We start from the raw sequence: 27713 nt of genomic DNA on the forward strand, positions 1-27713 counted from the left end.
GGCGGAGGTCCGGGACAGGGGAACTGGCCGAGACCCTGACCAAAGTGGTAGCCTCGCGGGCGCAGGTAGCTACGTGGTCCAGGAAGCTCTGGCCCGGAGGGATCTCCTTGCTGCGGACGCGGAACTCTGGCCAGGAGATCACCGCGTACGTCCGATCCTCCTGGGGCCGCCTGGAGGTTGGGGTGAGGAACAGGGGGAAGTGGTCCGAACCCCAGGTGTCAGCTGGCTTCCGGCACTCGTACCGAATCCCTGGCATTGTGAATGCCAGGTCCAGGGTTGATGAGTGTCGGAGGGTGACGAAGGTGGGGGAAGGGGGCTTCAGAAGACCAAGGCCCGCCCTCAGCGTGGTCTCCATCAGGATACGGCCCGCGCGGCTGGTGGTGCGGCAGCCCCACTCCCTGCTGTGGGCGTTGAAATCCCCACACACCAGTGCTCTGGGGCCGATACGAGAAAGCACTGGGGTCAGCAAGGGTGTGGCCCAGCTCACCCCTGGAGGGATGTAGATGGACACCACCGTGGTGTCTGTGGCGCCCATCCGCACGGTGACTGCACAGGCCTCCAGGGGGCCTGAGACGGCGTCGGACAGGTCCATGACAACGTGCGGCAGGCCGGCCCGAACATAAACAGCACTCCGCGGGCCCTGTTGCTGGTGACCAGGGTCAAGGCAGGGGGAGCTGGGGCAGCCTGGCGAGGTGCAGCGAGTAACTCCCGCATAGCCGAGGTACCCCGGCAGGCGCAGAGAGGATGGCTCCACGTTGGTCTCCTGGAGGGCCAGCACGTCGAAGGGGAGGCGGCCATCCTCAATGAGGCAGGCCAGTTCCGCATGCCTGGCCCGCAGGGACCTCACGTTCCACTGCAGGATGTGAGGCAGTGAGGCAATCTTGGTCCATCTAGCCATGGCTGATGAGTGGAAGTTCCTGCGCAGCCAGAGCGGCCATGCAGAGTCTCCTCGCCTCCGAGTTGGCGGGGAGTTGGGGGAGGAGTGTTTGTACCGCCGCGCGAAGGGCTGCAGTCACGTCTGGAGCAGGAGGTGGAGTGCTGGTTGGGGCTCGGCCGGACCGGACGACCTCCGCGTAACTGTGGCCAGGGCTGTTAGAGGCTGGAGGGGCACCACCATGGGGCCGCTTGGCTGGGAGGGCTCTCATCCTTCGCAGCACGGACCGTCGGTCATCAGGGTTGGCGGTCTGCCGGAGGGCTGCTGTCACGCGGCTCTGCTGCCGCCTGGCTGGGCAGTTGGGGTCGGTGGCCCTGTGTCCACCCCTGCAGTGGAGGCAGGCGGGAGTGGTTGCTGTGCAGGCTGTGTGGTGGTGGGGGCCGCTGCAGGTCACGCAGCGGAGGGGGCGGGAGCATGCTGCGGCCACATGATTGTAGCCACCGCACTTCCGGCACTGCAAAGGTCGGCTTGTTAAGGGCCTCACCGAAAACCTCATCCCAGCAATGAAGACGTGGTCCGGAGGGGGGGCCGTGAACCGTACTGCCACGGCATGGGGCCCACGCCTGACGCTCTTGACGGGAACCGCTGACTCAATGGAGTCCGCAATAGTGGAGGCAGGCACCTCCCTGCTGACTCCACGGACCGCTCCGATATAGCCATCCGTTGGAGGGGCCTCGAACGCATGGACAGAGGTGGACAGCAAAGAGGTGACGTCCAGAAGGCGTTTCCGGGCCTCCTCCGTCAGCACGTCAGCCGAGACCAGGTTTCGGCGCCTGTTGATTCGCACCTCGCAGACCCCTGGCATTGCGTAGAGGCAGCTGCTCCAGAAAGGGGAGACGGGATGCAGCGCGTAGGTTCTTCGCGGTGTTTGTACACGCTCGCCACTTGCGCCGGCAACCAATTTTTTTTCAACCATCACTCTATTAGCATTCCTCCACCGCCGCTTCACTAAAACTTTGACAAACGCCTCTAACGCATACTTTCATTTCGGCCTTCACTCACGGGCTAAGCGATATTTCTGGCTGTGCACCTACCTTTCAACACGGAAAAGCCAGTAGAGAGCTCGCGAGGAGGGCTTACCGTCCCGGGTTTCGCACCGAGTGCCTTTCCGCGCGTCAGGAAAGACATAGCGGCACAGACGTAAGCGCATTATTCGAGAACATGCGGCTGCCGCTGCTCACACAAACGTGCTTACAAACGCCGCTTACAAACGTGAATAGGAAGTTTGTCGCTGCGCACATAATCTGCTCTGCGCACACAGCACTGCTTAGAGTGGCTAAGGAGACCAAATGAATAAAAATAATCGTGTAGACTTACCGTAAGTGGACGATTAAGTTGAATTTCAATCGAAATGTAATCCACGAGAGAAAACGCCGCCGACGCCGACACACCGGCGCACACAGTTGTTTGCTGCCCGGATGATTTTCCGCCGCCTCCGGGCAAAATGGGTAAAAAGTGAGACAGAAACCAATTTCACGATAATGTCTATATTGTTTGCACTCTCCAAGTGTAGCTTGCTGTAGCATCCAAGAACACAAAGGGCCATTGGTTTAAAGCATAAATTCTCCACTCGCGCTTTAAAAACCTTATTGTTTTCGAGAAAACCAAAACCGAAACCTTACTACTTTGTCCATGGCGCCGCATCTCCCATCGAATAGTATGTGGCGCCCTTTTCAAATAATTATAATGCTGCATAGCATAACGTCTTTTTGGCGTGTGCTCGTGTTTGGAAAACCGGTATGGACAACAGCGTGTTATCGCCTCCGATACAGCAGGTGTACGGCGAAGAACGAAAATATACTGGGTTTCTGATTGTTGATTTGCAGCACTTTTTCACGTGAATGCAAACTGCAAAGGTATAAATGACATATCTTAATTCCGCAGAGAACCATGATCTTTGAGACTCTTCTAATCATGTTTCTGAGAGATGGGCACATCCTTGAATTCTCACCCCCGTTATTCCCCCTTATTTTACAGGAGGTTTTAAGGAGAAATAAATGTACAGTCACTGATGAAATGCTTCTTAATTTATGCGCGTCGGACAGTAACGATAGAAAGATGTAATGGTATATTCTCGAGCGATTCCTTTAAGGGAGAGTGTGTTCGTTTGATGTAGTACAGTTTGCAGCGCCCTTACTTCAGAAATAGGTGCCTTTCCTGGCTCTACCTGTCAGCATTAAAGATTATTGAATTATATTCTCAATATGCGTCGGGGTTTAAGGAAAATTAGCTATTCAAAGCTTCTAAAAACAATACACAGCAAGATATTGCATTGCCGTTGGACAATATTTTTTATCCCTGAAATAGCAAAGGAAGCAGAGGACTCTGACAATAGTTGCGGTCACCCGATGCAGTTTGGTTCGTGGGGGTTTAACGTCCCAAGCGAACTCAGGGAATGAGGGATGCCGTAGTGAAGGGCTCCGGAAATTTCGACCGCCTGGGGTTCCTTAACGTGCACTGACGTCGCACACTACACGGGCCTCAAGAATTTCGCCTCCATCGAAATTCGACCGCCGCGGCTGGCAACGAACCCGCGTCTTTCGTGTCAGCAGCCGATCGAGCGCCATAACCACTTAACCACCGCGGCGGCCCGGTGCAGTTCTACTCAGCATGCAGTACGAATAGGAATGGATATTTTATGGACTTAGTCGAAAGGCAGTGTATACATTGTTAGATAAATATAGGATATTTATAAACAATAGACAATAGGTCTATAGACAATAGTCTATATGCAGTCTAAAGATTGTCTATAGACGATAGGAAATTAAGGCGGTTAGAGATTTTGGTCTATAAATTGTCTATAGGTCGTCTATAGACAAATGGCTGCTAAGCCGGTTATAGACTAGTCTATAGATGGTTTATAGATTGTCTATAGACAAAAGGAAATTATGGCGGTTATAGGCTTTAGTCTATAGATGGTCTACAGATTGTCTATGGACAAAAGGAAATAAAGCAGGTATAGACTTTAGTCTATAGAAAATCTATTGGCCGCCTATAGGTAAAGGAAAATTGTTTGCTATAGACTTTGAACTATAGATGGTCTATAGATGGTCTATAGACTTTCTATGCACAGAAGGAAACGAGGCAGTTATAGACTTCAGTCTATAGATAATCTATTGACCGTGTTATACACAAAGAAAACTTTTGTCTGTTACAGACTAGTCTACAGATATTCTATAAACCATCTATAGACAGAACAAAATTAAGGCGGCTATAGACTTTAGTTTATAGATAATCTATTGACCGTCTGTAGACAAAGGAAAATTGTCTATGGACCATCTATAGATAGTCTATGGACCATCTATAGACAGAAGGAAATTGATGCGGTTATAGACTTCAGTCTATAGGTAGTCTATGGACCATCTATAGACAAAAGGAAATTAGAGCGGTTATAGACTTTAGTCTATAGATTCTCTATAGACTGTCTATCGAAATAAATCAGTCTAAAGGGCGTCTTTAGAGTCTAAAAAAGTCTATAGACAGTCTATAGACCATTTTCATACGGGCCGCCCGGTTGGTATTCAGTGGCGATGTGTTCGCTCTGCGACTGACCAATGGGGAGCGCCGAGATGGCGTGTGACGTGGTGTCACGTGGGAGCTGTTGCCGCGGCGGAAGCGAAACTATTCATCCTAATCAAAACATACGAAATATTGCCTTGCATCTAAAAGTACGCTGGTCATAGCATCATCAACACAGTCCGTCTAGCGTTTCTGTCGGCTTTAATCATGGATTGCCTGTGCAAGCATGAAGCAACCTTGTGTGTCCCGAAAATAGCACTGCAGCGTCACCGACTATAGCCGAAGATTTTCGTTCTATAGTCGCAGCATGTGAAATGGGCCAAAGACGGTTTCCTCCCCTTGTCGCGCTGTTATCAGTAGCGGGGAGGATTGGGGCCTTGGTTTGCACCGCCGCAGTCCGAATGTCCAGCTAATGCAGCAGAGCGGTATTGTGACCGCCGCATCGAATATATGCTTGCAGGCGACGATGGATCCCTCTTTTCCCGAAACAAAGAGGAGACGCTGCTGGCTCGGCTTGTCGGTTGCCCGCGCCTAGTCATCTAGAGGAGGACGGAGGACAAGACACCGGCTTGTCGCCGTTTTCAGCTACAGTAAGTTGCATTGAACTTCTCTTGTGAAGCCTCCAATGCTCTAATCATACCTGACCTAAGACAGCAATAACAGGGGCTACCTGGTGGATCATCGTGTGGAAACCGCACTGTACTAAAACAAACAGGTCACACTATAAGGACGACAGACGAAGCACGAACTTTCAACTGATTTTATTCCGGATGGGTTAGGCTATTTATGTGATACAGAGAATGGCATGACGAACTTTTGTTCAATAATAATAATTGGTTTTGGAGGGAAAAGAAATGGCGCAGTATCTGTCTCATATCGTTGCACACATGAACCGCGCCGTAAGGGAAGGGATAAAGGAGGGAGTGAAAGAAGAAAGGAAAGGAGAGGTGCCGTAGTGGAGGGCTCCGGAATAATTTCGACCACCTGGGGAACTTTAACGTGCACTGACATCGCACAGCCCACGGGCGCCTTAGCGTTTTGCCTCCATAAAAACGCAGCCGCCGCGGTCGGGTTCGAACCCGGGAACTCCGGATCAGTAGCCGAGCGCCCTAACCACTGAGCCACCGCGGCGGGGAACTTTTGTACACAAAGGAAAAATGAAAGCACCACAAACAAGGAACAACCATCACCGGGGCCTATTACTCAGCGCGAAGAACTCAGCCACAAAAATTCGCTATCTTCAAGAGTTAATGATTTAGCACTGACACAATTTTCTGTACCGGCGGTCGTAATCTTGAACGATTCGATTGTTTCCCGTTCTGTTTGTGTTTTTGCGTGGCCTAAGACTGTTGTGTCACCAAAACGTGGCTGGTATTTTTGCACAAAGGCTCACGAGTTCCTCCGCGGGGCGGAAAAGACGACCGGGATACCGTTCCTGCTCGCTATCTTTTTTAGGTCATGTGAAATCTTATGAATGTACGGAATTACAATGGGCCATATTTCCCTTGTATAAGGAAGTAAATAACATACGCCATTTATATGGAGCAGATAAAACCTTTTTTTTTGGGGGGGTGTGCGCTAGAAGACAAGCCATTTACTCCCATTTTGGCGTTTTTTGTTAATAGTGTATGCACTATTTAATATGCAATGTACTACGTATAGCACTGCTGCATTGGTATATGATTAAGGATAGATAGTTTTATCTCCAGCTCTGAGAAATCTGAACAATGAAGCAAGAAAAAAACCTAACACAGGCTGAAAATTGAGGCACCTTGCGTAAACATTCTAATTAAGGACTACAAAAGAATATGTACAGAAGAGCACACGCAAGTGAAAAGCAGCTTGCGAGTTCAAAAGAAAAGACAGGATTGGCCTACGCTGCAAATAGGCGGATTTAGTTAGCAAGCTTCATCGACGTGTTATCAAAACACAATTGATAAAAACTGAATTTAATTCTGATAGACGAAAATAAAAAAAATGCGCCTAAAGCAACATACCTTGACGACGCTGCCAACGGAAACCTAGTGATGTAATACGAGGCGGGAAACAGCTGCAACCGTTAATTTTACGCAGCCTTCTGTCTAGCGCCTTCTCGCACCACAGCGAACGCTCAAACATTCGCGTTACACCTTTCTAACGATCCTGAGCTCTATCTTCGTGTGACTAGGTGGGGGATGCGTGATTAGGCGGGGAAGCCTGAGGGGGGGGAGGGGGGTACAGGTTGAAGTCGGAGCCATGGCGCGCACCCAACAGACCAAGCGTGCGGCAGAGTCCGGCATGGGAGGTGAGTTCAAGGGACAAGTAATCATGGGCATTGGAGGTAATCCGGTCGGCCATAATTAATCCGGTTGGCCATAATTAATCCAGGCCACATGGGGGGGGGGGGGGTGCGGTCACAAGACAAACTATACCGCTGCGACAAAATGGCAACGGCGACGGCAAAGTGGGAAGAGCAGGCCAATCCATTGGCACAGTGCCGCCGCCAGTGCTAGGAGTCGCCCATTGCCACAAGCTCCGCCGAACGCTGCCTGGAACAGCGGCATTATATGATGTAGGGCCTTGAAGTTGTGCAAAGGACCTGCGATGCGCCGCCATTGCATCAGTTCCGATGGGAATGGCCTGGGCACGCCGAGGTGCGCGGGAATGCTGCCGTGAATCCTACGAAGTCCATGACAGCCCATGGTGATGAGAGCAAGAGCTGCCGCGCGCCGGGGATTTTGTACGAACGACCGGGGCTGCGCATAAGGGCGTGCAAGATGCCCTCCGTCCAGTGTGGAAGCCGGGAGAGTGACGGGAGGCCAGTACTGCCCCTCTGGTAGACAGCGGCGCAGCGAGGACTGCCGACAGTCTGAGATGCCTGCAGGGACTGCTGCACCATGTTGACATTGAGCGGCAGCATGGGAACCGCTGGAAGGCGGGCACGCTGATGTCCGCTGTTTCCTGCAGCGCGATGAAAAGGCAGACCGCCGTCACCTGCCTTCCCCGCCGCGGTGGCTCAGTGGTTAGGGCGCTCGACTGCTGATCCGGAGTTCCCGGGTTCGAACCCGACCGCGGCGGCTGCGTTTTTATGGAGGAAAAACGCTAAGGCGCCCGTGTGCTGTGCGATGTCAGTGCACGTTAAAGATCCCCAGGTGGTCGAAATCATTCCGGAGCCCTCCACTACGGCACCTATTCTTCCTTTCTTTCACTCCCTCCTTTATCCCTTCCCTTACGGCGCGGTTCAGGTGTCCAAAGATATATGAGACAGATACTGCGCCATTTCGGTTCCCCAAAAACCAATTATTATTATTATTATTATTATTATTATTATTATTATTATTATTATTATTATTATTATTATTATTACTATTATTATTATTATTATTATTATCACCTGCCTGCGGCATAGAGCCGACGGCTCACGTGCGAGAAACGTCAGGCGCCGAAAGAGGTGCGGGGTTAACCGCTTCCTTCAACTGTTCGAACGATACTCGTGTTTGATCTCTCAAAACGACAAGTGCAAGAGCAAAACCTTCTCACCCCGCAGCTTGTGGCGCAAGAGAGAGAGAGAGAGAAAAGATAGCGGGGAGTCGTTTTTTTTTCTTACTGAAATTCATTAGCCCCGGGAAGTTACCCATTTACCTTACTGGAAAGCAAACGGAAGGTTCCCTTTTTGTTGCTGCTTAATTCAAACATTCGCCCTCGAAAAAAAAGTTTCTGGACACTTAATAGGAGCACTGCCTTTTTGTCTGTGTTTGTATGTCCTGCCTGTACGGTCTGGAAATGTTTGATAAATGTACTGGGACGTTCCATCCGTTTTTGGCGCACATGGGGAGGTACATACGTTGTTTCCTGCAGGACGTGCATGGCCAACGGAAGGTAGAGGAGCCTTCGTAGCCGTGCCCGCATTACGAAGATTATGAGGGGGTTGACTGATAACGACATGGGTTCGATTACCAACAATTAACTGCGGAGATGTTTCAGAAATAAGTTTCAGCTGCGACTGTCCACGGGTACTAAGCTTCTGATAGCAGCGAAATATGTTTCGTAAAAGCAATTTTAGTATTGAAGTCACGCATTTAACACTTGTTCAAAGTAAGGCAAAAATCGACTTTGAAATGAAGCGCCAGTGGGTTCTCTTGATAGCACATCTATACGGGAGACGAAAGAGCATGACAACTCCAACCCGATTCTTGGCCGATCCCCCAGTGTGGGTATGTGCCATCTTTTGATAGGCTAACAACAACAACGACAACAACAACAACAACAACAACAACAACAACAACAACAACAACAACAACAACAACAACAACAACAACAACAACAACCAGCGAACTTTGTGCAAACTGGTTCTATCGCATAGATGGATTCTATGTGCAAACTGTCTTGAGAACGAGCCAAACAGCATGCGGCACTGCCATGAACGGAGGGAAGCCTATCCTTCAAGCACGCCAAATTAAACTGTCCGCGGCTACATCGATCAGTCTTAGTGCAACTGCCGCCCGCAGTTCCTACAGTTTTCTGTTATGCGATGCGTTGACCGCTTAATCATCAGCGCGCTGCCTCAAGGTTTTTAAACACACAGAGAGCCGGCCACGGCCACACCCGCCGCGCCGCTAGGTGCAGCCTTTTCTAATTCGTAGTGCAAGAACATTGGCCCCGAGTGCTCCGCTACCTCCGCCAAACGCGTCGAGGGCGTAGACCACATGGAAGTGAAAAAAAAAAAGCTAACGGGAACGTTGCCAGCGGGACTCCGCCCGCCAGGTCAGCCCTTGGGGCTCGGTCGCCACTCCGTCCTAAGGCATCCCTCGCTTTTCACCAGCGCCGAGCAATGCGCTCGCCCTTTTTATAAGGGCGGTGTTTCGCGCGTTGTTCTCTAAGTTTGTCGCCCTCTATTAGTCGAGGTCTCTAATGCAGGCTCCAAGACTGATCCAAGGTGACAGACGTCCATAACTCAGCCGTCATGGAGCTCTCCGAAGATAGCGACATGTCACGAGTTTTGCCACCCGAGGTGCGTATCTTGTGCTCTCAAGTGTTCGTATGGCTCGGCGCTGACTTTCCGTGACGTGTACGTGACGTGTAAACATTTCCGTGACGTGTACGGGAGAGTGCGCATGCGCACATTTTTTTTTTTGGGGGGGGGGGGGGGGGGTCATGGGCGGGTTTTGTGAAAGGGGGCGGGACGGTAGAAATAGAGAAAACGCTAGGGGTAGCTTAACAAGATGATGGTTCGGGCTAGTGGGTATGCGTAATGATCCATAGCGCAGCGCGCTATGGATCATTACGCGCGCTATGGATCACAACGCTAGGGGTAGAGTGGCTAGCCTGTTTGCTATGATATGAAACTCGCATCTCGGTGAACAGGGTCCCACAGTGTCTCAGGCTGTTCAGTTAAAATGCTCATAGCGTCGATGTGCTTTGCGAATGATCGGCTCCGATATCAACAGCTTCCTCGGGCATTTGTATAGGCTGTCAACAAAAAGAAGTTGGATTAATTGCGAATTCGCTGCGCCCACGAGGCCGTGCCTCCAATGTTGTCTCGAAGTAAAATAAATAAATAAACAGGGCTTGAGGAGATTTCGCGAGCAATATCAGCCTGTGCGAGGCCTCTCACGAAACACAGAAAGAACTAGTAGACGAAAAATATTTTAGAAAAAACCTTGACGTCTTAAAGAAGCTTCGCTTAAAGAGTTTTTTAGACTTTGACATTTTCAAGCCCTCCTGTAGCTGTGCTAACGCTACTATTATAGACGACTTGAAAACTTTTTAGGCAGACATTTTCAAGAATTTTTTTAGACATTCCTTTTTTATTCTGAAATGCATGCCTAGATTATTTTAGGCATTTTAGAAAAAATAAGCACTACCTTTAAATCCGCTAAAGCTTTACAAACGTTAGAGTTCATTTTTCTTCCTGGAATAGCTAAACAGGACTCGGAAGCAAGTAAGACCAGGCTACGGCAAGGGGTGACAGCACAGGCAAAAAATTAAGCCAACTAAAAACATAGATGCATATGATGTCATTGTCAGTGACATTTGTGCACAGTGCAGTGGCTGGCTGTAAATTCAAGAAGCCACTCGCCGTGAGCTCCTTCACAGAAGCAAAATTAAAACCGCCTGCGTAGACATATAAAGCCATACAGTCAGTTGCAAGTGCACTGTGCCTTACTATTTGCCTTTTGTGTTTTGTGCCTTAACTACCTTGAGAAAGGGGTGCCTGTACCCGCCGGGAGTCCGTGATAAAATTAGAGAAAAGAAATTTATGGTCACATAACCTCCCGAACTGTTTCTTGCAAACAGGTTTTTTTTCTTGCCTGCACGATGTGGCTGAGACAAAGGTGGTTGATGGTTGACATCCTGCACCATTGCACGAAAACATAGCAGAGATGGTTCTGTCTTCGTAATACCTGCATCACTTCACTATACACCAGAGGTGGGTTAAACCTTGGAAGTTACGTTGAGAGCCGCACAGGGGCATACCTGACAGATAAGACAAATACATCTGCGTGTCTATAAGGATCCTGACACTGCATCACCAAACAGGTCCTTTCTAATCTGTACCATTCAGCTCAAATAGGGGCATTGTAGGCCGGTGATTACTTACACCACTGCACAAGAAGCATTAGTCCAGATGCTCACCTCACAACTGGAACTATCTCCAGACCAATCTATAAGATAGCCGTCTCATTGTTATCTAAACAATCCAGTACAAGGTGCTGCGATTAATCTGCATGAAACTAGCCCAGTTATTTGCTCCTCCGGCCAACAGCAGGAGTCACAAAGGTCAAACAAACAATGGTCTTGTGGAACTAGCATTAGCAAAGAGCCTGCTCCTATGCAAGAAAGCATGAAGTGGAAGAAAAATGTGGTAGGGTTTTTAACGCATCTAAGCCGAGTAGGTGTGCGAAGGCATGTGTTTAGACTGGTTGTCTCACGGTTTTGCTTTGCTGGGTCGTCGGCATGTCAGAGCTTAACTCGGGTTAAGCTCTGATCGATATGTTAAGCTGATCTGATCTCTTCGGGTCGCAGATGGAAGTTGATCAAGATGACTGTGTTATGCACAGCACGCGTGTGTGGTGCAGTTTAACACAAGGCGTGATAGGATGCGGCGAAAGCATAGCGCCCTCGCGCAGTGGCCAGCGAAGTTGATCCGTACGCGCCGCCGCGGGTTCGAAACCCAGTCGCGACAATATTTATTTTATTTCTGCATGGGCTGTTGCTATGCTAGGTTTGCCAAGGTCACCTTCAAAGTCAAGCTTCACACAAACTCAGTGATCCGGTTAGACCTCGTGAAGTAGTGATTTCGCACTAAACCTATCGGCTGTGAAGAGTGCTCACCAAAACTGTAGAAGTTGATCAGGCCAGGAGGTCCTTTGAAAACTACTGTTGGAGAGCCTGTGCGCAAACAGAAAGGTACAAAGTGAAGCAAGGACAATGCCACCTGTGCACGGTGCAATGGTTTACAGAAAAAAAATTCATGGACCCTTGCTTGCCAAGGGCCCACTCCATTACATTGTAAAACAGCCTACATGCATGCAGAGCAGCACCACTGAGTAGACTACCTCAGTGCAAAAGCTTGACAAGTCCATGCAGTAACACGCCCGGACTATCACGATTCTCTCAGCTCTTGTTTATCCTCTGGGTTAACAACCAACCACAGACCTCAGGCAAATCACAAATCTCGCACAAGCTTTAGCTACTAGGCATATAATCGGGCAAACAGCATATGAAATAGCTCAGGGCAGTCCCGCACAAATGAACTGAAACCAGGCAATCACAGTTACTCTACAAAGTATTCTTCCGTATTTTCATCATGACCTGCAACAAAACAAGTCATCGACAGTATATTTGTTAAGTTTTCTTTTTCTTAGTTTACGCATGCAGTCACTGAGTTTCATGAAACCAATACACAGTAGAACTTCCACTTCATGATCACTTGTAAATAGGGGGGTTTAACGTCCCGAAGCGACACATGGACTACGAGGGATGCCGTAGTGGAGGATTCCAGATTAATTAGGTAGAGGGCCGTGTACTGTGCGATGTCAGTGCACGTTAAAGAACCCCAGGTGGTCGAAATTTCCGGAGCCCTTCACTACGGCGTCTCTCATAGCCTGAGTTGCTTTGGGACGTTAAACCCCTATAAACCAAACCAAACCAGATTGATTAGGACTACCAGGGGTTCTTCAACATACGCTGACTTCGCGCAGCACACGGGCGTTTTTGTATTTCGACTCTATCGACATACAGCAAACGGCCGGCATCGAATAACCCGCTACGGGTTGCATGATCACTTCATTGTAATGAATACTACACATTCCATTCCGCAATTATATGCGTGACCAAAGCCTCTCCAACCCGACTGTCACTGGTGGCAACCACAAGGTGAGATGAAACACGCAGGTGGCCAGAGAAGAGTTCTTGGCAAGAATAAAATCCTGGCAGATATGCAATCGAGCACAGACTTCAATCAGTGTGTAGAAAAAAAAATCTGCCTTTCCTACCCGTGTTTAAACGAAGCTGGTCGCTTTGAAGCTGTAGCTATGTCACGTTGCCAGCACAAATGATGACACTTGATTTTTCTAGGGTTCAAATTTTTTGACAGCATTCGTAAAGAAAGCTCATAGAGCTAGAACCCCAAATTATGCGAAAGCTACCCAACTGTACCCGACTTGATGAAAGCCGAAACACATGAAGACGCACTGTATTAATACATCCAACGTTACACTTTGGTATGTAAAACACTGACTGAGACTGCTTTGTGATTTGCAAATCAAAGGAGCGACATACCAGTTGACAGTTCAGTCAGGCGCATTAACAGCTTAGCGGCAGTAAGGCTGATGCTTTCGCCACGCGAGAAGTGGAAGGTGACATACTTTTGTGGAAAACGAGGGTCACATTTAAGCGCAGCGCTGGCACTAAAATGTATCGTGGTAAAACTGCTAAAGGCAGCATGAAGCGCCAACGAGCACGAAACAAAGAGCACCTACAAACGTTCAGAGCGTTCACTTCGCGCGCGTAGCAAGCAACCGCTAGCGACTGCAACGCCAAATGACCAAATGAAGTACTGTCGAGCCCACTTACCTGTATACCGAACCTGACGGTCGCGTGTATGGCGTTCGTTGTATCCGAAGTTCGTAGTAAGCGGACTTCCTATGTTACAGTCAAAAATACAAAGACAGTGAGAGTCCGTTATTGCTGTCTGTTAATTTAAATAAAATAGATCATATTACGGCGCTTTCCAAGCTTCCCAGAGCAGTCACATGTCCCTCGGCGATAGCGTTGCTACCCGCAAGCTGCTTTAGAGACGCGGTATAACTTATCGGGGTGGAAGCTTCTGCGGCAGCTGGTGGTGGATCCTCGTCACAGTCTACATCAGATTCCTGGCAATCGGAGAGTATTCGTACTGCGCGTACAACCATTTTCGTCGCTGTAAGGCTCTTCGATGTTGGCGTCATCATCGGCTCCAACGAAGTCGTCCCTGGCCACATCACGTCGGGCTAGCTGCGCATCGACGACGAGTTGCCGCAACTCTACACACGTCTGGCAACATGGGTGCTCAACAGCGTCCTCTATTGTTCTTACGATCATAACCTATGCCTTACGGAAGCAATTCTTGATGCACTCCGCACTCAGTTCCATCCATGCGAACTCACTCCACGGCGGGGAACAGTCTTCCGAGCTGAGACGTTTACACCTAGTCAGTCGATTTTAATCCCTATGCAGTGGCTACGCGGCGCCGATGACTCCTCGAGCGCGTAATTATGCCTGTGTGAAGTGGTAGTTATGGCTCGTCGCGTTAGGGTCATCGCAGTGGCCGCAGTCAGAGAAAACAGCACGGGTGAGCCGCGCGGTTTTCGATCACGAACAGAACCGTTCTTAAGCCACTACGCAAAAAAATCGCCTCTCATACCCTCTCCAAATTTATGCCTAATGGCAGATTCGTCTAACAAAAAAAAAGTCGTGCATCGACCAGGCCTTTGTGTCGTGCCTTTAGAGCACGAGAACGTAGCTTCCAAAGCACTGCGCCTTGCGAGTCTTCCCGATAATACACGGTAGCCGCCAGTCGCTGACATCCATGCCCGCACATAGAAGGACGTTACTGCAAAGTACAGCTTTCTCGGGCAAAAATTTTAAAAATCGGAAAATTGTAAGACACTGTTATGAAAATATTGAAGGTAATCGTCCATTATTACATTTTAAAACATTTTAAAAGAAACATTGCTACATATAAGCTTATATGTAGCATTATGTTTCTTTTAGTTTCTTTTAAAATGTTTCCAGCGATCACATCGAAAATTTAAGACTGGCATAGAAAACCAATGGGGAACACTTTTGACGGTAGAAAAAACGCGAATAGAAAAAATACAAGACTGCCGTCGGGTGATCTGCGGATATACCGATAGTTATAGTGAAATCGTACATTATATGAAAAAACTGCGTTCATAAACGCACTCCTAATCACTTTCCCACCCAAAAATATTTTTGTCCAGAATTGTGTCTAGGCGCACCTTATGACGGACGCATCTGGCAAGAGTTTCGTCGGCCTTCCATACATCCGGTATTATTTTTCGCCTTTTGGATGGTTGCGACCTTTCCTTAGAAAGGGCGGAGGAGATGTAATGGAGGCTTGGAGGCACTCGTCACTCTCCGGGGGTTTTCGATCTCGGGGCCGAGTTCACAGCGCCTTCTCGTTCGCTATAACCGAGTTGTGCGGTCACACTTGTTCGTTGTAGCTGAGATGCAGTGGCATTGCCCCAATGCATATTTTGACAGTATCACCGCCCTCGTTCGTAATAAGCGAGCGCTTGTTATAACTGCGGCCATTATAAGTGGCCTCGACTGCTAAATTCCTAAAATTCAAAATAAACAAAGCAGCGGCATAAAGAAAACTAACAAACTTTATCTCATACTTTTATTTCAAAGTAGGCACTTAAAACTTGAATAAAGATTTATTTTTGCTTGAAACGGTTAAAACCACATTGACAGGGACTGTATACTATCGCCACCGAGCGGAGTGGCACCAAGCGGCAAGCTGCAGAGTGCGGGACTCGAGGCAGATTGCGCGCGAAAGGACGACTAGTCGAAGGCGGTGATGGCAGCAGTAGTACTTAGTAGTAGTAGTAGTAGTAGTAGTATTAGGATCAATTTATTTCTTCGGTCCATATCAAGCACCAAGAAGGGAGCGGGCCTGGCGCACCAGGGCCAGCTGGTCTTGTAGCATGATCTGAGGCAAGCCAGGCACTCCACGAAAGAGCGTGGTGCGGATGGATGGTGAGGAGACCGAATTGCCGTGGGGCACTCTAGAAGACAATGGGTCAGACTCGCAGGTGATTCAGGGCAGTCGTGGCATGAAGGGGAAGTTGTGCGTTTTAGGGAAAAATCTCGTCCTGGCGTGCGCAGGACGTTGAGTTGAATATGACGAAGGAGCGTAATGGATGAAGTAGATAAAGAAGGGTGTGAAGTGGGGATGGCTTGCCTGTTTTTGCGTAAGTTGTCATTATGTAAGGAGATATCTTTCCCGTATAGCATGGCCTCCATGCTGGATGGAGGGTATGGCCAGGGGATTGCAAAGACCAGGTTTAATGTGCCGCGGGCTAGCTGGTTTACCAGCTCATTGGCTGCAATCCCGGCGTGGCCAGCAGCCCACCGAATCCAAACGGAGGTGCGGGGAATACAGGCGAGTGCTTCTGCTAATTCGTCGCGTAGTATGGATGGGATGTGGCCCTGCTGAAGAGCTCTAATAGCTGTCTGGTAGTCTGTGAAGATGGTGCATGTGCTGGAGGCAGGTTGTACTGGTGCCAACTCCTGAATGCTATAGCACTATTGGCAAGACCTCCAGGGTAGGAGCTGAAGTGGGGAAGAGTATGGTTCGAGGGCGAAGGCCTGGCGTTGGGACTGATCGGGGAGAGAGATGGAGAAAGCTGCCGCGCCAACTTCGATGCGAGCCGCATCTGTATATATGATCACATGGTATTCAAGTGGAGCATGATGGTTAGCCTGGGCTCGATGCCGGTCTGGACCCAGCAGCACGAGTCATCGGCCCGATATTATAAACGCGCTGGCGATCCGTTGTCCTACGGTGGCCCGTCTTTCCAATGCGTGACCAATAATGTCGATGCGATTCATAAACACGTCCATTATAGGCCCGGTTTATGCCCCATCTTTCTCAACACTGGCACACACCGGTAAACAACGTTCAACGATGACCAGCCCGAAATAATGGCCTGCCAACATCGCGTACAACCTTGCATTTGATGGCGAATATTGTCCGAGCAATTGCTACGGGTAGCCAGAGTGACATACATTTGGTCAGTGCTGTCATGCCAATTTTTATCAGACATATCTTGGAATAAGCTGGTCAATATTGCCCTAGCAGCTCGGATGGCTTTCCAACAATGTATACACCCTGGGTTTGGCTGCCCAATATTGCGCCATCGGTTGCGATAGGTAGCCAGTATAGCACACATTCTGGGATGCGTTGGTCAATATTGTTCCACCTGTAACGCTCGCTTATAAGAAATGTGTATATCCTGGCATATGTTGTTCAACATTGTCCTGCCTGTAGCGTTGGGCCGCCAGAACTGCATACGTCCCGGCATACCTTGGTCAATGTTGTCCCACCAATTTTGATGGCTCGTCGACATTGATCATGACACTACTTGGCCCGTACGCTTGATGTCGCGCGAGCCACGTATTGTAATATTCGGCTTCATAAACCGCACAAACTAGATTTTGTTTAGGCCGCTGTGCTCAGAAAGAGAGAAAAAAGACATATATTAGTGTGGGCAGAGAAAAAGAAAGAAAAATAATGTTGCCCAGCCTGCAACCGCCTAAGGCACAACGGGCAGCTGGAAATTCACCTTTTGAGTTTTGTCGATATATAGCGGTGAAAGCCATGCGCAATGCGAGCTCGCAAAGTAAACAGCGCCGAGCGCGGCCGGGCGGTTGGGTAGGTTTTTGCGAGCCGGTCGCATTAATCGTTTGCACTCGGGTATTTAATTAGGAACGTTTTGGAGCGTGCGCTGTTCTTCGTTCCTCAGTCCCTCAGTTTTGCGTCATCGCCGTCGGCAGCGGCCGCACCGCCATCCGCGCAGGACTGAATCTTGCACTGGGCTGTTTGGTTGAGCCACCCGCACGCTCGACCGCTGTGTGCGCGCGCACGCGGCCTAACCACACTACATGACGCAGAGCGACCTCCGTTCTGCCCGCTGTCCCGGAACGCGGCCCGATGGGTTGCGGACTGAACTCGGCGCAACACCCGCGAGTTTCCCCGAAGTTGCGGGGACGTTGCCTCGCCTGTGCGAAGTAAGCGTCTGCGGGAGCGGCAAATGGCCCACTGGGTGAGGGGATCCCCAGGAGAGAGGAGCCAGCAAAGAGACGCGCTACACGCATGTACGACAGAAGGCAGAGAACGGATCCAAGGGTGCACGCGTGTTCAGAGAGATCACTTTCCGCTTTAAGGTCAATTCGAATGCGCTGCCACATAAATTCTGTGGTTTGAGCGGCCAGCATCTTGTACCCTCAGAAGCGGCGATCTCATTTTGGCGGGTTAGTGCGGTCTTTTCTGTAATCTATGCAGTCTCCTAGCAAACGAACTTAATTTTTGTCGCAAGAATTTCGACTCGAGTGCCTTTGTGGTTGTTCGCGCATGGCCCCAAGCTGCTGAACAGTTGTGAGCATGAGCTGGATTTCAGCGAGCACGATGGATATATCTTTCGTCTAAGGCAGTATGACAAGCACATATCGACTTTGCCTAGAAACTCTTACTCTCAAAGACTGCGCACCACGGAGGCGCATAATTATGAAATATGGCGTCCGCACACACCTGTTCGAACTTCCGCCGCCGTCATACTTCAAAGACTAGTAGAAACATGTGTGGTCCGCCAATGTTTTCGAGCCAGTACTCCAGTGTCGTCCAGATTGCAAGTATACAAGAAGCGAAGTTCTTTCGTTGACGAAGTCAGCCTCCAGCTGCCAGTGTCGAGAGGCGGAGGCTAACTTATCCTCGACTATTCGAGGAATAACTTTTGCTTTTAAACCGATGAAACCAAGTAACTGCGTGCGATTTCGCTAGCTTGGAGGTTTTACAACAAAGGTAGCTGGCTGTTAACATTACTCGGTAGGGTTGCGAAATGTAGGTTTGGGGAAGGAAGAGGAGTTCCTACGATGGAGGGAAGATTGAGCGGAGAAATGCCCGCTTTCTGAAGGAGTCAGCGACGCTGCGGAAAGCGGAAGACGTCTGTAGCCACGTGGAGCTGTTTCAGGTCGTTTGTAAGGCATTTCGCGTTTCGTGAGCGATAGCACCAGTTTCCTTCTCACCTAAGCCTCTTGTCCTAGAGCCGGACGGACTGGACTCAGCCTTCCTCTATTCCTTTTTCGAAAATAACTTTCTGGCTAATCCGCTCAAAATAGTGCTCTGCGTCTGTTACCGTGCCTAGCGAACGAGATGTGCTGTTTCATGGACCGCAGTAGAACTGACATGGGCCACGTTTTTCGCAAGTAAGTCTGTGCCGCATACGCGCTAAGGGGCATTTGTCAAGGTGGTGTAGATGGAAAATTATATGACCGCAGATGTCGTATTAGTGCGCTCAAGTATTTATTTTCTCCGTTACCAACGAATGGCTCCCTAACGAAGTTCTCTCTGCGAGCGATCTGGTTAGGGCTGTTAAAATTCTGCTGCTCCATATGGTGCTAACTTACCCTGTGACTCTAGCATTCGATGTTTTCGTCTGTTTTACTTTCCCCTTCTTCTTTTTTGCCTCTTTTGTGACACGCATTCAGATTGCTTCACGGTACCTATGTGCGATTTTCCCACCTGTAGTTCGCCCTTGTAATGTACTGTCGGGAGCAAAAGTGTATATCATTCTAGCTTCAGTTAGATTTCATTGCTGGGTCACTTTGCGACAGCGTCTGCTGTCGAGAAAGGCGAGACCGTTTTTTTTTCTTTCTATAGGTATGTCACTTTGTTCGTTCATGCCCCAATGTCATCTGACAATGCCAGAGCAGTATACTCAGGAAAAGTCTGAGCAAGTATGAACTGATCGAGTCACTTTCAGACGGTCGGAATAAGAGTACTTTCCAGTTTTTTTTTCTGTAGTTTGAAACCACGAACAACTTGTATGAATTGGTGCATTTTTTTCGGAACCATGGGCACTCCTTTGCAGTTTCTGCTGACTACATTTGGGCGGTTGACGAATGACAGACGTGTACGAAAAAATTGGCAGTGGCTTAGCTCGGCTATGCCAGGATATACGTAGCGAAAGCTAAGGCATAGCATGGTTAGCCTTCCTTGGTTAATCTTGATTGCAAATCCAGGTTAGTCTGGTCGTCTAGCTATGTTGTTGTCGCATTAAAAACGACACAACTGCGGTTGCGGCGCACGCGAGCTCTCCTTTTCAATCCTCTGACATGCTATCAGGCATGCGACGCAGCTGGCGAAGCGAGCGGAGGCGAGCGCAACGACGAGGAACGCGGTGTGACGTCATACCAAACGGCGGTGGCGGCGAGCCGCGTGGTGTGACGTCATGCCAGATGGCGCGGCGAGCGTGCAAAGCACAGTAACCGTCTCACATGTCTCGGTGGACACCCGAGCCACGCCGTAAAGGAAGGGATAAAGGAGGTAGGGGAAGAAGAAAGCGCGGTTCGGGTGTCCACCGAGATATGTGAGGCGCGCGTTGTGACGTCATGTGCCTCCACGGCGAAATCGCAAGTTCGCGGCCAGTAAAGCTTTCGCTTTAAAATCCGAGCGCTAGCGTCGTCTCGTCTGTGCCCGTTTATGATTATAACTGAGCGTATATATATATATATATATATATATATATATATATATATATATATATATATATATATATATATATATATATATATATATATATATATATATATATATATATATATATATACACCATAGATGGAAACGCATAGAAAGGCTATCGCTGTAAGAAGGTAACAGGAGCTTGACTTTGTGAGAAATTAGTGGGTACTGCGCAGGGCAATGTAACTCTATACTTCGGAGCAATGTAAGTGAGAGCCAACGAATAAAATTTCAGCGGCTTAGCTTTAGGGTACAACGAGTAGTCAGCGCTAGCTGGTCCTTGAAGTGACAGTGATGGCGCCATCTTTGACTGCCACTGCCACTGAACAAACTCAAAGTGCCGCAGTAGCCTATGTGAATGACTGGGCGGAGACATAGCTGAGGGCATACGTAGTACCACTGCGCCTCGGCCTGGGTTAGAGACTCCGGTTCGGATTCGGTTGTCCAAATTGGCCTTCGCCAGAGGGTGGAGTGGCCAGGCTAAAACGACCGTGCCCCTGAGCCGGCAGCTCTGTGCATAAGTATACAGTTGTCTATCTTTTCGCTGCGGAATGGGGCATACATACGGCCTAGACGACGATGACGGCACCGTGAAACCAAGCTAACACATCTAACGCTGTAAGACAACGATTACAAATAATTGGAACACACGAAACGAGGCCCGCTTAGAACGTGGAGATAAAGGACAAAACAATATGAAGACGGGCGCAGAGTGCCGGAAAGGCGCTGCGGAAGGTACTACTTGCTGGCTGTCACTTCCACTGCTATAGGCACCAACTATAGCTCAGCAGCAGGCCATTCAGCAGTACCTTTCTACGAGCCGCGTGCTTTAAGTGTCGTGCGTTCATGTATTCTTTATTGCCATTGTTTACTTATCGGCTGTCACTTTCATTGCCATGCATCTTGGCTGTGATGTTGACAGTAATATGCTCCGCCAGACGAGTCCGGTTGCTCGCCAAACTTAAAGGGTAATTCGCGGCCCCTTTAAGATGCGTTTCAGTCTTCGCGAAGCCCTCCAGCATTTCTAGTTTGCTGCCTGCGCACCTCTACGGCACATCTTAAGGCAAAAAACTTAACGTGTCCTCCCTCCCCATCCTTCTTTTTGTTTGTTTTTTGCAGCTGCTGCGGCGGGTTTTCTCTTTTCTGGGAGTCAGCGACAGGCTGAGCGCAGGGTTGACGTGCAAAACATGGCACGCTTTGGCTACGGACGGCCGGCTCTACGGCGACGTAGCTTTCGTACTGGAGACAGACGTGAGGGAGAGAATGGAGGCACTCGCCCAAACCTCATCTGTGATTACATGGCTTATTGTGAAGAACACAATCCTGTACACAGACACTGAGTTCTGGCGGCACGTGGGGAAGACCCTGAAGAAACTTGAATTCGAAAGCTGCAACTTTGAGCCAGATGAATTTGTGTCCATGATCAGAGAATGTCCCAAGCTAGAGCATCTCACTATTTCGGACTGTGACAGCATAGTCTTGGCAAGCGGGCAGTCAGTGCTAGACGAAGCAACAAGCGGAATTCCTTCCACAATGGCAGGAATCAACGCTTTAGATCTCTCGGACAACAGATTTATGACCGACGCTGCGTTCCACCAACTAATAACGGCGATGGGGAGCTTAAGCACCCTTTCATTGGAGGGCTGCGAGCTGTGCGGGCATCCTGCCGTCTATCGTCGATTCTACCCGCCAGGAGCTGGTCACAGCACGCTCTTGATGACACCCCAAGACGCTTTTCAGACCCTCCTTGAGAGTGGAGCCCGACTTCGAGTGCTCAATTTAAACCACACAATGACCGACGACACTTATCTCATCAAACTCTGCAAGGCATACTCCCAAACGTTGCAGGAGCTTCACCTAGCCTCGTGCGCGTTTCTGGGTCAGCGAGGAGTGACGGCCCTGTGTCTCAACGTTCCGAGGCTCAAGTGCCTAAACATCGCCCGCAACAGACAAATCGATGACGGCTGTCTTACGACAATCTGCGCAAACCTCAAGGAGCTCGAAGAGCTTGACATCTCAGGCTGCATAAAAATCACGTCGGAAGGATTGCATGCATTAAGTCGTCTTGGGAAGCTCCAGCACGCCAGCTTTTCAAACTGCAGTGGCTGTGAACAACAGGGATTTGTCAAGTTGTTTTCTTCCCGGCCATGGCCAGGAATGCGAACGCTCGACATGAGCTCGTGCAGAATAGATGACGCAGTGGTGAGGTGTATAGCCGAACAGATGCCGGCGCTGGTTTCCCTCGATGTGTCGCAGAGCCCGCTGCTGACAGATGTCGCGGTGCGCACGATCTGGACCCACTTACGCCTCCTCAGAGTTCTCCGCATGGAGCGCTGCACCAATATCACCGACGCGGCTTTGTATGGTCCTGACAACTCAGAAAGTTGCGAACCCGCCTCCCTCGCTCGTTTGACTGGCCTGAAAACGCTAAGCTTGAACGGTTGCTACCAGCTGTCAGACGCGGGCGTGGCGGCCGCACTCCGCTTCCGTGAACTGACTACTCTGGACCTGGGGCATTGCAACCTTCTCACCGCCATGTCCTTGAAGCACGTCGCTTCTCGCATGCCCAGCTTGTCCAAGCTGGTGCTGAGTTTCTGCGTGAGGGTAAGTAGTGACCACGCAACAGCTTGCATTTAGGCTGGCTACAGTGGGCTCAAGCGTGTGCTTAGTTTAATAGCATGAGGGCAATGCGGAGCAGATGCGCGACAGTTACCACAGTGTTTACGGCACAACTCTGTTTGCGCGACACGTACTCATCAAAGAGGTGCCGTCCAACGTTGTCTGCCCCAGAGAAGTGAATATCAGTATACCTCTCCGCATCGTAATTAACTTCGTAATTACTTTCGTAATTAACTACACAGCTTTACGTGGTGGCTGTAGATGGTATATATACAGGGTTTAACGCCCTTAAACTGCACGCAGGCTATGGGAGCCAAACGCCGTATCAGAAGGGTCCGGATTAATTTCGACTACCTGGGGTTCTTTGACGTGCACTGCATCGCACTGTACACCGGGGAGTTTTGCAGTTATTAACATAAAACTGAGCAGGGGACAAGACACGGGATAGAAGCAAACAGGACGAGCTCAGGTTTTTTTTTTTTTACTGAGCTCGTCCTGTTTGCTTCTATCATGTGTCTTGTCTCCTGCTCAGTTTTATGTTTGTAATCATGTCATACCAACTAGCCCCTCATCGCTCACTTTTGCAGTTTGCCTCGATCGAAATTCCGGTATGACTTTAAATTTTGTTGACTTGCAGTAAGCTCCAAATTTAATTCTAGGACACCCAATACCCTGCTAATCGGCCGTTTTGCGAAGACGAAAAAAACTGCGCTAAAAGTACGCATTTTTTTTCTTATCAATGAAGCATGCGAACTGCTGGAGCTTACGGCCGGTCACGCTCCCGACTGTGCGAACTTGAAGTCATTTCGCCGGCCGCATCAAAACCGGTCTATCTGTTTCCTTTTGTTTCTAACGTGTGCATTGTGGATTTTTTTGGGGGGGGAGGGAGGGAGTGAATACTCGTCCCCGTAAATATCTTTTTTTTATATATCCTGGGTGGCACATTCAGCAGCGTAACGAATGCCATGCTTAATTTCAGCAATGCGAAACTGCATAGTTATGATCAAGAAACAGTCACACTTGCTCAAAACGCAAAAAGAACAGAGTCAGGAAACCGGCAGAAAAACTGCACACATATAGGTGATAAATATCGCGGGAATCGGTTTGGTGCCTCACATGTATGCACCTAGTGACACGCCAGTACATAGGCGAACTCTTTCACACGCCGCGACAAGCGGGGCATGCCGCGTCAGGCCTGGTTCTACGACACACTGACACGGCGCAGGAGCTTGGTAAATGAAGCCGCTATAAATTCGGTACCAGGTCCTCCTCAGTGTGCTTTATCGTTAACAATAACAAGGCGAAGTTAAGCATTAAAAAAATATACCATTCGGTAACTTTGTTCAGTCGCTTCTTTTTTTTTTTTTGCAACTCAAAATATTATCTTGAGTTCTCTTTTTGTAAGGCCCAGATTGTTACCGTGCGCTTTTACGAGACTCCTCAAGATGTCAGCTTGTGTCGTAGAGCTAGAAGTGGGTACCTTCATTCGCGAAAAAAAAAAACCGCACGCAGGAAGGAAACACATGTATTTACACAGAACGAAGCTTCGTCGTCTGTGCATGTGTTTTTTTCTTGTGCGCGTTTTTTCCGCCGAATCTAAAACCATGAACGTCTTCAGAATAACTGCCTGAGGGGCGAGTTGGTGTATGATGAACGTCTACCAGCTTGACAGCTTTCGACCACGAGTATCAGTCAAACTTCACTTTCCCAGTGTCCTATTGAGTGAGGAACCGCGCGTTAAATCATTTCACGATTTTTGTCAGCAGCCTTCGCATTACCGTAAATACCCGAACGCGCACCCGATTTCCTTCTTTCCGAAAATGAAAGAGGAACGGTTTGTGGAGAAGCCTTAAGCGACGTTCATATACGCTTTCGCTGTGCTCTTCATCGCTCTTTTGATCGTCCTCCTTCGCTGTCATCGCGCCGCGCGCGCCTTGGAGCAGCGGAAGCGGGACAACGCAAGGCCACCATTTGGAATCAAAGGGAGATCAAAGGCGATGGCGGCAGAGCACACCTTTCACGCCTTCCACTCTCTCTTGCGGCCGGCTGAGTAGCTTGTAGTTTCGGATTCGACGCAGGCTGCGGAGACTGCGTTAATTCACTGACCGGAAGTTTTCTCTCCTGGGAAAGCGACCGCCAACGCGAGCGAGCCAGGTAAATGACGCGGGGTTTGGATTTTAGAAGAAATTTTTGTACAAATTTACGACTTTGTTTTACTCATGGAGCTCCATGCATACTGGCGAGAACAGGCATCGGCGCGGGACGCGTTCTAACCGCAGCTTGCCCCCGTAATTCTGAATGGGTGGAAAACTCCGGTTAGTTTCGGTTTCAACTATTCAGCTCAACTGGTGGCTGAAGAACTGATGTTTAAAAAATGATTCTTGCACATGTAGGCAGCGCGAGAGGCTGCGGCATGGGCTGAATTGTCTGAGGCGCCGAAAATCGAAGTTACTCATTTTTCACCGGCGGTGATTCGAGTCCCGCTCGGGATGAAGTTTTTTTTTTTTTTTTCTGCTGGATGTCATTGCCATGGCCACGATACGACGCTCCAGATTGCTTCCTGCGACCTCTGTGGGATGACGCCTGGTTGGGCCTAACGCTTCCAAGATATAAACCATCATTGCCTCCTAACCAGGCCAACCAACGCAGAAAAGCTTAACCGCCATTTTTGTGAAAGCAGTGACGCTGCAGAGGCTGTTTCTGTAGTGTTTATTTTTGTACCCGATTCTAACGCGCATGCCGTTTCATGGTTCGATTTTCGTAATGCAATTCGCGCGTTAGAATCGGGTAAATACAGTATTCATTGGTGATAATGTTTACCTTCGGGACTCTTTAAACTAGTCCTTTGTTGGGTTAGCTGGTAATCCATTCAAGCAGGTACTAGTACTGCAGACAAGGACAGACAGGGAAGTGACGAACACAGCGTCACTCTCCTGGCTGTCCTTGTCTGCGAGCGCTACTAGTACCTGACTCTTTAAACGTCGTGCATCATGCCTGCTGTGAATCACCATCGCATACCTTTTTTTTTAAGAAAAACGGTTGTTGGTGGGCTTTAGTCGCATATGCGCATTCATGCCAACTACTTCTCTTCCAGCTGGACGACGCAGGTGTGACCCTGTTGCTGTGGCGGCTGCCAAGGGTGAGATATATCAACATTGAAGGCTGCACAGGCATCACGGATGGACTTCTGCGTAACGCAGTGAGGTGCAGGCCACTGAAGTATCTGAACGTTAATCTGTGCTCGGTGACACTGAAGATGATACGGTGGGCGTCGAAAGAACGTCCGGATCTGGAACTTGTGCATACTGCTCAAGTACGCTGAACTTCTTACAGAAGAGTGTGGCGTCACCTTCACAGATGGACAGATATTGGATTGATGTCCGGCAGCTGGTCTGTGAGCCCTGCATATTTTGACACACCCCAGACATTTGGCCACAGCGCACGGAACCTGTGTGCGTGACGAGTCATCGCTAAGGACTCTCCCAGTCTAGGCGTATGTGTAACAACGTCAGAGCAGATGGCCCATTCCTGCTAAAAAATTGCCCATTTCAGGCCTCTCCTGGACATGCAGATTCTTTTCCCCTTTGGTGAGGCACAATCGCTAATAAAGCAGCGAGCACTGTGTGTTCATGGCATAGTGGTGTATGTATGGAACGCTGTAGCCATGGTGCGGAGCGGCACAAGCGGGCCCTTTAGAGAGTCTGGCGTAATATCAAGCTATTGGAATTCATCGCGGCGCTGGGGTGCAACGTACGAGGCTACGCATCCTATGGTGCCAGTAACGCTTCCCTGCCCAAGCCAATACATTACACTCTTTGTCCTGTGAACTTTACCGAACATATTTAGCTCGACTTAGGTATGTCGACCGATATCTTGTCCTCTGGGTCCGTGTTCCTTTGGGTTTGCTATTTTTCTTTTCTTTCGCGTAGGGGAATGCGAATAGCAATTTTCCAAAACCGAATGGAATACGAATCAAATAGTGATAGAACCGAATGAAGTGTAAATTGAATTTTTTTTTCGAATGTTCGCTACCTGTGCGAATATTCGTATACTAAACGAATAGTGCGAAAAAGCAAAGCGCTAGCTAGCGGTGGCGCTGTGATACTGCGTTATAATTCATTTGCTGTCAAAAGACTCAGCACAAACCACTTGCTACTGATGACAGCGAATAGCGCCACGTGTGAGTAGATGAGAGGCGACAGCTACGTATAGGAGCCATGGCCTCCCAGGCTTGGCGCGTTAAAGCTGCCTGAACGCTGCCGCGCCGACCAATCTCGGTGTCCGTAGGAGCATTGCACACGAGTGCCGCCACAAGACCGGATCGCGTAGCTGAGCTGAATTAGCGCGCAGAAGAAAACTGCGGCGTGCCATATTCGAACTTCGTGCATGTTATTCGAAAAGTATTCGAGAACATGTAAATATATTCGATTTCATTCGAATAATTTGTAAAACTAGTGCACGATTTTATTCGCTCAGTGGATCGAATAGGCTATTCTGTTCGCTATTCGCCAGGGTGGAAATGGCGAAGAGCATTTTGGAGCAGGTTTTGTATAGCAGGATAAAATTCAAAACAGCTTTCTCGCGCTTTGAGACGCAGGGTCGCGACTGGCGCGGATCCATGCTATGCTACATCGGCGCCGCAAAACAGATGCTGCTGCTTTCAGAATTGATCACCTAGCGTCACCAATCTTTGATTACAGCTACGGGAAGCTGATTGCAAGCCACTCACCAAGTTTTGTGACCCCTAGCTCGCAGCGAACCCGACTTAGCTTGAGAATACCGACCCGAGGTCTAACTCGGCGAAACAGCGAGAGCCCACGATGATGGACGTAGTACAAGTCGATGGAACTA

General features: G+C 49.3%; 1 protein-coding gene across 2 annotated transcripts in view; it reads left to right on the plus strand.

Moving 5' to 3' along the window:
• Positions 1 to 26497, plus strand: part of LOC144113313 (F-box and leucine-rich repeat protein 13-like) — a 49968-nt gene extending 23471 nt beyond the window's left edge. For both annotated transcript variants that reach the window (XM_077646302.1, XM_077646301.1), the window contains exons 2-5: positions 4914 to 5043; positions 9350 to 9443; positions 21363 to 22847; positions 25957 to 26497. In XM_077646302.1, coding sequence (XP_077502428.1) covers positions 9396 to 9443; positions 21363 to 22847; positions 25957 to 26184 — 1761 coding nt within the window. In that variant the 5' untranslated portion in view covers positions 4914 to 5043; positions 9350 to 9395 and the 3' untranslated portion in view covers positions 26185 to 26497. The remainder of the gene's footprint in view (positions 1 to 4913; positions 5044 to 9349; positions 9444 to 21362; positions 22848 to 25956) is intronic.
• The last annotated feature ends 1216 nt before the right edge of the window (positions 26498 to 27713 follow it).

The sequence above is a fragment of the Amblyomma americanum genome, chromosome 1, assembly GCF_052857255.1.
Source record: "Amblyomma americanum isolate KBUSLIRL-KWMA chromosome 1, ASM5285725v1, whole genome shotgun sequence".
Taxonomy (NCBI): Eukaryota; Metazoa; Arthropoda; class Arachnida; order Ixodida; family Ixodidae; genus Amblyomma; species Amblyomma americanum.